The following is an 11,719-nucleotide window of genomic DNA, read 5'->3' as shown; positions in this document are numbered from 1 at the left end:
AGCCTCCGTGACGCTGCACGGCTACATAATCATTTACAGACAGACTGTGTTCATTTTTTAAATCAAATCCACGTTACCTTGAAGCTGTTGCAGGTAAATGTTTGTTTGGGAAGCGGCATCACACTTGTTGTTATTTGGACATATCGCCCCCCTGTGCTCGACATGCAGTAATGTCTGATCGACTGTGCGGTGTTGGATTAATGCTGTCTGGCTTCAATCACAACAACACGGCTCAAAGATGGCGGCGCTGTCATCACCGCTGCGAGTCTGCAGAGGGATACTAAAAGAACTACGAGCCATCCAGGGACCAACTTACAAACGCTCACTCGCCTACAACTATGTGATGGACCAGTTTCGCAAAAATAAGGCGAGTTTCCTACCAAATAGCCTTTCTGCTAACGTTAGCTCAGTGTGCTAACTACCGTTAAACTGCATGCGTGGCTAACGCTAGCTAACATGCTAACTCTCGAATGATAACTTTTTACGAGATAAATTAAAACTGTTTTCGACCTTCAGGTGTTCACAGACGTAGAAAATGAGCGAATATCCCTTATCAAAAATATATTTATGTCACTGATAACTTTAGTAGCATAACAGTTCAGCACAAGGTGAAGTAGAAGGACATGCTAACATTAGCTTAGCATCGCTCAGTGTTGAGGTTCAAAGATAAACTGATGAATTCTCTCAGAAAAACTCAGAGCAAGTTGGTGCGATTTTTTTAAGAAACGTGGAAAAAGGGCAACCAGCAGCTTCGTAGGAAATGGTCCACAAATTTAAAGAAATTTAATTGAATGTAAATTAAAACTATAAAATTAAAATGTAAATAAATATATGAAATTTAAATTATTAATATAAATTTATTATAATTAGTGGAAAAACTCCCTGGCTTTTTAAAAATAATCGTAGGGTAATTTTCGTGTTATTCTATTTATCTTGTTTTTTTGACCTTTCTATGTTCTTTGGGGGGGTTTTTTCACTGTTTGTCAGGACATTTCTTGTTTTTCAACTTGTTTGTTTTGTTTGGGTTTTTCTGAAATTTCAGTTAATTTTTTTTGTACCTTCTTTTTTATGTTTTTATGTGTGTGTAATTTTTCTTTTTTTTTATTCTCCCAATGATTTATTTTCTTGTTTTTTAAACTTTGCTTCTCAATTTTTTTCAATTCTTTTCAGGACATTTTTGAATTTCATTTTCATTCTAGTAGGCTTCCAAAACTAGAATTTATATTTGCTATATTATTAATTATTGTTATAAAAAAAAATGGTGTCCATGTATTGATAAAATATTGCCACATAAAATATCCTAATACTTTCCTGTATTTAGTTTTTCCCCACCCCCGCCATTAAACAATTCATCATCACGTCAATCTGAGTGCCTGTGATTGTTTCAAACCAGAACTCAGTAGAGCTGCGCGTTCAAATGAAGAGTTGTTTTTTTTTTTAAAGCATATAGGCTTAAAGCTTGTATTATTTAAGCTTGGGAGAACACGGCTCACCAGGCTGGTCAAATGCATGTGCAGTCAGTGAAGCAAAATAGCTGCGAGCAACTCTTTCCTGTCAGTGTGTATTTGTCCCAGCTCTGCAATGACCTCAAGGCGCTGTAATGTATATGTGAAACTCTATAGGGTATGTACCAAATGTTTACAATCCATGCGGTTACCACAGATAATGAAGGAAAAGCTGATGATGTGGGCACGTTTGTTTATTTTAAATCGTCTGTTACCACCTGCTAGACCTTGAGGCTTTTCTTTATAAACTTGACTTCATTTTTCTTCATAGTGATGGAATAAAAATGTACATGTTGTCTCCTTTCGCTAACATTTTCTCCCTTCTCTCCTCTGACAGGTTACAGGAGAAAGGTACTGCCGTGCCCAGCAGGAGGCACACCACGACTCACACACATACCTGTGTTTGCTGGCGTCCACCAGGACTCACCTGGCCCTGCACAACCTTTACCACAGCAAGGGGGAGCGCAGCCCGGAGCAAGTGGCCGGCCTGGTGGGGCTCCGGTTGCCCACGCAGCCTGGAGGTAAAGGCTGGGAGAAGTGAGGACACGGGAGGGTGACCTGTTGGAATAAAAATTTTGAGACTCTTCAGAAATGATTTTTCTGTGGCTGATTTATCTGATCACATACAAATCACCACATGAAAAGTCCAAAGGGATAAAGACGGGAGATTGTGCCATCATGGACTCAACTTATTGTTGTTGTGTGGTCTAATAATGGTCAATATGAGGATAATCTGGTCTGAGAGTGTTTGAGGTAACTGTGAAAATATATGATAAAATTGAAAGATGTGTTGTAAAGCTGTAAATATACTGCGACGGCTCATCAACATCTGCTTTTGTCTCTGTTTTTGGAATTTTCCTAACCGTAAAAAAGGCAAAAGCAACTATTCAAATGGACTGTAAGTACATTTTCATTGTGATTCATATGTCCCATTAAAATATGAGTCACTGCTACACTTTGAGAGTTGTTTTTAAAAGAACGAGTTACACATTAGGGGTCAAGAGATTATTGGGGGCCAATATTTTGCATTTTGCAGATTATCTGTATCAGCATTTTAGTTCAATGGAATTAATGAATTAAAAAGTGTGACGAAAGTGTCAGCATGGGAGAAACTTTTAGTTTGTAAAACCTCAGGGAGTTATTTAAAAAATATATATAAAAAAAAAACAACTTAGTCCAAAATCTAACTGGCCACAAGCTGCAGGAACCCTGCGAACAGGAACACGCTGTATATACATACATATATGTTTGTTGTTGATACTAAATACTGCATCCTCAAAATTTAACAGCTGAATCATGAGCTCTGTGACACAGTCAGAACAAACACTACTCTACTGCAATACACATTCAAGTAAACTCATGAGCACCAAAGGAGACGGTATTACTGGCATAGTAAACAAGTAAGATGAAAAACAAAGAGACAAGTAGATGTAGACTTTCTCTTTTTGGTTGTTTGAGATTTTTTTTTAAAAAGTTATGGCAAATTTTCAGGTTATTTTCTTGTACTTTCCCCTTTATTTCTAACCTCTGGTTCATTTCTTCATGTGTGGTCCAGTAAACTATAACTTATTTTCCAGAATAATTAAATATATCTATTTTATTTTTTTACTGTACTTTTTGGCAAATTTTCAAGTAATTTTCACAGATTTCTTGCTAACCTCTGGGCCATTTCTTTTTGTTACAAATTTGTCTCAAAAGGTTAAATAATTAATTTGATTGTATTTCCATCTTTGCTGAGCAAGTTTTATGTGAAATGAATTAAAAGCTCGTCCAATATAGACACCTGTCCCAGACATAAGCCTGTTGACCTCAGTGATTTCAGCAGATAATATCTTCTTTACAGTGTGTGTACAGCGGCTGCAGCACCAGCTCACCTCCCCTCTCTGTCCACAGCTCTCACACACACAGCACCTCATCTTTTCAGTCCCACTGTTATCCATCCACCCTTTTTCTTTTCATTAAATCTGCCCTTCCTGTTACCTCTTACTCCCCAGCAGTGACTAACATTGCCTTCAGTGTGAATTTAAATAGACTAACCCTAAAGCAAAGCAACGCACAGTGACACAGGGAGTAAGACGCGCGCCCATTCGCTGCCCCAAACACACACACACACACACACACACACACACACACACACACACACACAGCCCGGGAAAGAAAGTCCAATGCATCCTGACAAACCAACGGCTTGTGTCAAAATTTATATTGCGCAAAAAGCTGGATGTAAATGTGCTTCTCCACTCCCCGCTGCTTTACGCATCCCGGAACAGACAGCCGTGACAAACTGAATGAGAGAGAAAACCCTAACAAAAGCTGAGTGGCACTGAAGGTTACTCTATTTTTGGGGAAGGGGGTATTTTAGGAAGGTGACTCCCTGCAGATGCTGCAGAGTTAGTTATGCAAGTGAATGATTTTTTTTTTTATTTGAGCGTAATCTGAATCTAATTTCCCACGCTTTGATAAACCGTGGGAAATTAGCCCTATGCTGCAAGCTTGATGCCCCACTTTAAGTGGATTTAAACGTCTATGAGTGAAAGATTGTGACATAAGTGAGCGTCAAGCTGGTAAAAGGAAGAGCGGAGGAGGGCGGAGACACTCCAGCCGTCACGGTGGAGGCTGATTTGCTCATTCCTGGGCTGGCAAAGGGCGAGGAGTCAGCATCTCCAACTTCTGCCTCCGCGAGGGGAAAAGCATCTGTTGAGAGGGCTGTTGGAAGAGGGCGCGCACTCTTTGCACTTTGGAGCATCTGGATACTATTACGTCTTATTATTTTTTTTAGGAGCTGGACGACCACATAAAGGAGCAGTCAGAGAGAAGTAAAGTTGTCCACAAGAAAAGGAAGGACGCACAAAACCAAAAAAAAGGAGCAGGAGAGAGGAGAGGTGACCCGGTCGAAGAAGCGACATGTTTGGCATGATCAAAAATTCGCTCTTCGGAAACACCGAGGAGACGGAGTATAAAGTGCTCAGCAGCGAGACCAAGGTAAGCAGCGCGCGGACACCTGTCAGACACAACGTCATCACCACTCTAACGTCTTTTCTGCAAATTCCTCCCAACGCGCGTCTCTCCACGCCTGAATGCGCAAAGGTGCGAGGTTTCTCCTCCTGTTTGCATTAATATTTCATCAGGCGTTTAACCCTTAACTAGGTTATGTTATTTGTTTTTAAATGGTCGTGGGCTTTTTCAGTGCGCATCACAACCTTGTAACCTTGACTGACAGCCTGCCAGTTAATTGCTTGTGACCTATAAGGATGCCCGCTGAGCCGCAGTGAGGGGCGAGGGGGCAGAGCAGCCGGGGGGTCCTCTGCCAATCAGCGAGACAGGGATGAATAAAGATGGTGAGGCTGAGGTTTGTGTGACCTTAAAACAATCACACACACACAGGACTAAAGTCAGGAAGGTTTTAACGGGCTGTGGGACACTGCCTTTTTCCACTATGACATTATAGATGCATGAGTGTGTTATGTTCAGGGGCAAATTTAGGGCCCTATGCATAAAGCAGTCTCTGTGGGCCCCTGCATTTCCTTTCTTGATCTATTTCTCTTTTTGTCACAAAGTCTGTTTAAGTGGGTTTCCATTGCAGATTTGTGCAAAAATTAAGGAATATTTTCAAAATGTTGATACTGTCGAAAGGTTGACTCCAAAACAGATTCAGTCCCCATAAACGTCCACGTTAGTCCTTTTGAAAATGGAGCAAATTGGTTTAATTTCTTTCAAAAACATGGGAGGAAGGTGATGAGCAACTTAAGAAATGGCACAAAAATTAGCAAGAAAGTAGAACAAATTTACCTGAAAATAAGCAAAAAAAAAAAAAAAGGAAACAAATATTGAAAATATATCTTAAGAAGATGCTTAAAAAATATCACACAATTTTAAATATATACATAATATACCAAAGAGGCTAAAAAGAGTGCACACAAAGAGCACCTGATCAAACTCAAACCCTACATTTCTTGTGCCATCTGCTGTAACCCTCCAATATGGCAGCTCCAGTTACACTGCGCATGTGTCATACCCCCACAGGGTCAAAGAGCGTGTCCCAGCATCCTTTGAATAGCATTTTTGAAGGGGCGCACTAAACCATTCTGCACCATTATGGGGTGAGAGAGATCTCAGAGAGCTTCCACTATTTGTTTATACAATGTTAAGTCTTTCAAATGATATATTCAGCCGATTCCAACTTAGAAATTAAAAATTGCAAACAAAATCAAACACACTTGTGGCAGACGCTGTTGTGTTACATGACGCGCCACTTGTTTCTGTAATGCCAGCATGCTATCTAAAATCACACACTGGAGCGGCATGATGCCAAAGTCATTTCGTTTTGTGTAAACATGCAAAGGTGGAACTTCGTAGTGGCACTTGGTAGTGGCTCTATAGCCCGATCTCTGAGTAAAAAGGGTTAAAGAGGTAATGCGTGCGTGTGAAACCACAAAGTCCGAGCCAACTGACACCGCCCTGGAAGAGGATGCAGATCAGAGGTGTTTGTGTTTAACCCATGAGCTCAGACATGCGCACACTGATACGCTGACCATTAAAAAGTGGCGTCACAGTGGAAAAAGGATATGTCCTTTCCATGTCACCTCCCCCACCCCTGCCTCTGTTTATATTGTGTTTGCCTATATTAAATGTATGCACACTTTGGATACAATCCAGCAAACCCAGTGATGTGTGTTTTTAACCGAGGCAATGCCCAACAGCCATTTCGAGGTTCTTCTCTGTTGACCCCAAGTGCACTACTGTAAATGTGCACATGGCCATGTAATGTCACGCTCGACATGCATTTTTCAATCTGCATTGTGTGTGTTGATCTCTGAATGGCTGGCTGAACTGTTGACGAGGACACAAAGCAGCACAAACTGAGAGTCCAAATGACCAGACAATCACATGACCCAAAGTGACACATTTACCCCCCCCCCCCAACACACACACACACACTGGGAGGCAGATCTGTTCTGACATTGCATACTAACATCTATTGTCTATTGGAGCTAAAATTCAAGAAAAAGTCAGTTTAAGCCAGCAGGAAAATGACTATCTTGAAAATACATTTCACTGCAGAACTCGTCAAGAAAATGTCAACAATTTATGGCTAAAAAAAAAGCCGACAGATCACGCAAATGCAGGATGATGTCAAAGGTAACTACGGTCCCCACACTTCTTCTAAGTGATCATTAAGCAGCCTTGCATTGCCAGAAATCATCAAATCTCTGGACCTGACTGACTCGTTTAAACAGCCGGTACTGAAATCAGAGCTCGTCACCTGATCCGTGAAGCACCCACCTGACTCTGACACCCAACACTCTTAATTAAAACTGACACAGAATACAGAGGAGCTGGCAGGGCATTCACACGTACCTATGCACACACACACATTCACACCAGAATAAGCACCGACATATGCATGGAGTTTGGCTGCAAGTTTTCTAATGAATGCACAAGATTATTTTAGCAGTGCTTGAAATGACACGGCCATGTAACACTCACAGCATTGATAATACCGTTTGTGCGCTCTCCTCAGGCACAGAGTAATTATCACTGTAGCCTGTAAACTGGCATAAGACAGCAGCTAAACACACACAGCCACAGAGACGTAATGGACAAATTAATTGCACTGCAAACTGAAGTCAAGCTCTGCTTTGTCGGTATGCCACCTTGTACACAATGTTAATGGTGGTCCCGCTGACAAGCCACGCAGAGCAGAACCACTGTAATTAGCAAGCAGGAGCTTCTGTACCTGTCACAAGTTCGAATGCCGTGATAACATGGTGTTATCTCGTATGTGCTGAGGAATGAACGCCTCTGAGCACATGTAAATGCAGCTTATTTAAATGTGTGATATTGACAATAAAAATTAAGCTTGTATCTATACATGAAAAAATATGGTTTAGGAGTTTAGCATTTGAAACCTGAACAAATTGTCATGATTTCTTCCAATAACATAGGAATAGGCAATGAACAATTTAAGAATAAATGATCCAAAAAAGAGCAAGAAATTTGTAAAAATGAATAAATAAATAGACATGAAAATTACCTAAAAAATAAGGTTCAAGGTTAATTTTTTCACTGTGTACACGTTGACACATGAAAAGAATAAAACTTGTGACTCATGTTCAACAGTGTATACTTAAGTGACATTGTTTCTAAATAATAAATAAATAAAACTGGAAATAATTTAACACCTGAGATTTATATCTAAATAACTAAAAAACAACAGCCAAAATATCATATGATTGGAAAACAGACCAATAGACAGAAATAAGGTTGAAGACATATCATTTCCATGATATTTTGAGATTTGAGTTTTCATTCAGGGAATAGAAAACATACTTAAGAATCCCATACAAGCATATAAAGTGGAAATGATGCATGGTGTGTATTTCCGTTGATGTCATTTTTTGTTGCTTTTTTCATTTGGGGAAAATTTCATCTGAAAAATAATAAATTGTCTACAGGCCTTTCATAACTAATTTTAGTAGATCATAATGTTCCAGAAATAATTGAGGAGTATCAGATTAATCAAAATATCACTGTCATTTTGAGAACATTTTACACCGATATAATGATAATAGCACTTAAATGGAGAAGGAGCAATGAACTTTTAATTCTTAAGAATATCTATACACTGGAATTGGAATATGAAAAAAAAGATTAAATTTTGGTGAATAAATAAAACATAAAGTAAACAAAATTATACAACCAAAACAATAAATAAAAATGACGCTCTAACAAAATCTACATTTAAATGAAGGACGGGCAATAAACTATTTATTCTCAAGAATAAACCGGAATATGAAATAATCAAAAGATAAATAAAATAAAACCACACAACCCAAAAAATAAGTAAAACCTCTCACAAAAACTGTACTTAAATAAATAAATATTAAATATTTGGCAGAGGGGTACAGATTGATTACTTACCAGGATTTAATCTGGCATTATTTTGGCTAAAATGTCACTGAACAAACACACATGTAAACAAAAGGACTATACGGTACATGGTTATGACCTGGATTATTGACCTCAATAAGTCAATAACGTGACAGACTCAACAGTATATATAACAGCAGCCTCTTATAGATAGATGTTAAACACTGTAATCATAATGACACGAGAGTCCGATGCTCAAAAAACATCAAACAAACAAACACGGAGCTACAGGCTACACACCATAATCACATTAGTGGAACGAGCTGCTGTATCCGAGACTACAGTGGCCAGAATCCTTCAAAACCTATTAAAGTTATTGCTCAGCAGCATATTCGAGTAGCCGTGCTCCACATTAGCCCCACTTAATCATATTTAATACAAAACTGTTGCATCATATTGACGCTGTGTGTCTGTGGGGGGGCAGTTGTGTGTGTGAGTTATGTAACAGGACATCTCTCGCCCATTATTCTCTGTGGGCTGACTGAACCCCGCAGAGCAGAAGAAGAGACTAAATCAAATCAGTGTAGATACGTTTCATCTGCATCTCGTTATTTGGCCGCCCACATCGGTTTCACACACCCACATGTCACACAAACGCACACTTGAGTGCTCTGAGTGTTAACCCCCTCCCCGCCCCCCCTCGCCAGTTCAGGGCTTTCGTCCTCAGGAGCAGATTGTCAACATCAGTGTGTCAGAGGTGAATCACATCTGAGCTTAACCTCTCCCATGCTGCATCCCCCAGGACTGGCTCTGTGTGTGTGTGTGTGTGTGTGTGTGTGTGTTTGTGTGTATGTGTGCATTAAAGCAATTTCTACATTTGTGGTCGGCCCTCTGATGCCTAAAATCGCCCCCCTGGATATCCTTTTTTTTTTCTTCCTTCAGGATGGAGTTAGCTTTGAGGTACGGCGGTACGATGGTGCCAAATACGCTGTCGTGTCCTCTGAGGGACGAACTTTTGACCAAGTGACGGGGGAGTTAGTGAGGAAGCTGCTCATGTACATCGGCGGGAGCAATGAACAAAGTAAGCCAATCAAAGTTTTTTTTCCCTTTTTTTTCAGGTGTTTGTTTGTGTAATACTCATTCCTTGTTTCTACAGGTGAGAAAAAGTACCTTAAAAAAATTACTATTATTATTAAAAATTGTATAATTTTTTTCCCCACCTGTTTCACAGATTATTTCTTTTGAGAAACTTAAATAGATTATCCTGGCAAAAACATTTTTCACCTGTTCATAAGTCATAAACACAGGAGAGAAAACAATTTAGATCAAACTTTTTCCTTTTTCTTGTTCTCACTTGCCTCTCAGGGCTTCCGTACCTTATTTAGGCTGAGTATATTTTTTAAAAATCATATTCCTTGTTTTATTTCTTACGATCAACATATACTACAATTTGTCTTCATCCTCATTTCAAATGAAAAATCTGATGTTAGAGAATAAGCTGACATAAAATGACGTTGCTTTATATATTATCTCTATATTTGAATAATGCTCAGACACGAATGTCCTCTGAGGTCATGTTTCTCCGCTTTAACCTCAGCCGGCCTCGCTGCAGAATCATCTTTTAATTTGTTTGCTGGTCATGACGGTGCAGTTTACATGGTCTGTTTTTGGGATCTGCATAATGATATTATGTCCTCTACTGAGAACCGCACAAAGCCTGACCTTTAGATTTGGGTAGTTTGCTTTAGGGGGTATGATGGAGTTTCTCGTTTTAAACTCACTCTGTGTTTCACTCTTTACCCTCTAAGACGAGGCCATGGGCACAGCGGCTCCCATCATCATCACAGTGTACCCGCGCAACGACGGTGTTATGTCTCGCCGTTTGGTGGTCGCCATCCGCATCCCAACCAACTACCAGATCAGCCCCCCGACGCCCTCTGACAGTGCCATCAAGATCGAGGAGCGGCCCGGCATGACTGTCTACGCTCTGTACGTGTCATTTGAAGTGTTTTATACAAGGAGCACGACGTAAAGGTTGAGGTGACGGCTCCAAAACTGCGGAACAATTTATCACTTCATATTAGATCAGCTCAGACTCTGGAGGTTTTTAAGTCTTTGCTCAAGACCCACTTCCTCTCGTTGGCCTTTGACTTATTTTTATTTTGCCGTTCATCCCTCGTATTTGTTTCTGATTAATTGTTTTGGTATGTTTGTTTTTACTTTAAGGACTGACTGATTTAAGGACTGAGTAGGTAAAGTATGAAAGTAAAAAAAGTATTTTACTTTACTGTAATGCAACCTTTAAAATCAGCAAAAACACCATTTATTCCTTATTATACAACAATATGCAATATCTAAGAAAATATATAGTCTCATATCACGGTAGGATAAAATATCTTACTTCTCCACTGTTATTATTTGGCCAAATTGAGGACACTTATGTACTAGTAGATATTTCTCAATCAAAAAATCAAAAATAAATATTCTCCCTCTCACCTGTAGTGCTATCTATTGATCTAATCAAATTTTAAAAATGTGCGTTTTTTTTGTTGTTTTTCACAGGCAGTTTGGAGGCTTCGCCGGGGAGAGCGAGTACCGAGCAGAGGCCTTGCGTTTGACGCGCACCCTGGGTGAGACGGCCCCCTTTCAGCGCAAGCAGTACTTCTGCTGCAGCTACGACCCGCCACTCAAGCCTTACGGACGCCGCAACGAGGTTTGGTTCCTACAGGAGGAGCCGTAGAAGCCGCTGGATCCGATCTGAGTCAAATCTCATGCTGAATCCTTTATTCTACTTTAACTGCCCTCTCATTGCCGACAGTCCTGTAGCTCTAACAGTGTTGGATTGGTAAGAGCAATATGGTGACCTGACAGACCTTTGAGCCCAAATGGACAGATAGAGATTACCCATGTTGCCTTTACCCATCTGGTCTTCTGCTCGTCACTCAGTAACAGTAGCTACACTGAATTTAGGCGTTCAAGCAGCAGGACAATTTAAAATTCAACAGGAGCATTGTCCAATTAACATTTTTCTTTGTTTTTGTTTCTAATTTAAAATCTCCTGTAGCTCTGATGAAAGTGATTAACCCTTTGAAACCTGAGCATATTGGCTGGATTTCTTTCAAAAACATGGGAAGAAAGCAATGAGCAATTTAACAAGAGATGGCCCGAAATTAGCAAGAAATTAGTCAAAAATTACGTGATCGTTATCTGAAAATAAGCGGAAAACATCAGCCAAAAAATTAGTAATTAATTACAAGAAAATTGTCTGAAAAGCAAAACACATTAGCAAGAAATTAATAAAAAAATAAAATAAAATTACAGGAACATTATCTGAAAATAATAGG

At 39.7% G+C, this 11,719-nt stretch overlaps 2 protein-coding genes across 2 annotated transcripts; both read left to right on the top strand.

Moving 5' to 3' along the window:
• The first annotated feature begins 216 nt into the window (after positions 1–216).
• On the top strand, positions 217–2,458 carry fmc1 (formation of mitochondrial complex V assembly factor 1 homolog). Its single transcript, XM_042505631.1, has 2 exons — positions 217–367; positions 1,843–2,458. The coding sequence occupies exons 1-2, from the start codon at positions 239–241 to the stop codon at positions 2,044–2,046; spliced, it is 333 nt and encodes a 110-aa protein (XP_042361565.1). The 5' UTR covers positions 217–238; the 3' UTR covers positions 2,047–2,458.
• Positions 2,459–4,166: 1,708 nt separating this feature from the next.
• Positions 4,167–11,517, top strand: LOC121957304 (heme-binding protein 1-like). The gene is made up of 4 exons (XM_042505874.1): positions 4,167–4,487; positions 9,318–9,456; positions 10,184–10,364; positions 10,938–11,517. Exons 1-4 carry the CDS (start codon positions 4,410–4,412, stop codon positions 11,113–11,115), a joined length of 576 nt encoding a protein of 191 aa, XP_042361808.1. The 5' UTR covers positions 4,167–4,409; the 3' UTR covers positions 11,116–11,517.
• Positions 11,518–11,719: the final 202 nt, after the last annotated feature.

The sequence above is a fragment of the Plectropomus leopardus genome, chromosome 17 (genome assembly GCF_008729295.1).
Source record: "Plectropomus leopardus isolate mb chromosome 17, YSFRI_Pleo_2.0, whole genome shotgun sequence".
In the NCBI taxonomy this organism is placed as follows: domain Eukaryota; kingdom Metazoa; phylum Chordata; class Actinopteri; order Perciformes; family Serranidae; genus Plectropomus; species Plectropomus leopardus.
The sequence above is the reverse complement of the archived record's forward strand: the minus strand, read 5'-3'. Positions and strand labels throughout refer to the sequence as shown.

Bases quoted from the DNA above. Each gene is read 5' to 3' on its own strand.
- LOC121957304 (XM_042505874.1), top strand. From the start codon at position 4,410: ATGTTTGGCATGATCAAAAATTCGCTCTTCGGAAACACCGAGGAGACG. The intron at 4,488-9,317 runs GTAAGCAGCGCG...TTCTTCCTTCAG, and splicing joins TGCTCAGCAGCGAGACCAAG to GATGGAGTTAGCTTTGAGGT. The intron at 10,365-10,937 runs GTACGTGTCATT...TGTTTTTCACAG, and splicing joins GGCATGACTGTCTACGCTCT to GCAGTTTGGAGGCTTCGCCG.
- fmc1 (XM_042505631.1), top strand. From the start codon at position 239: ATGGCGGCGCTGTCATCACCGCTGCGAGTCTGCAGAGGGATACTAAAA. The intron at 368-1,842 runs GCGAGTTTCCTA...CTCCTCTGACAG, and splicing joins ACCAGTTTCGCAAAAATAAG to GTTACAGGAGAAAGGTACTG.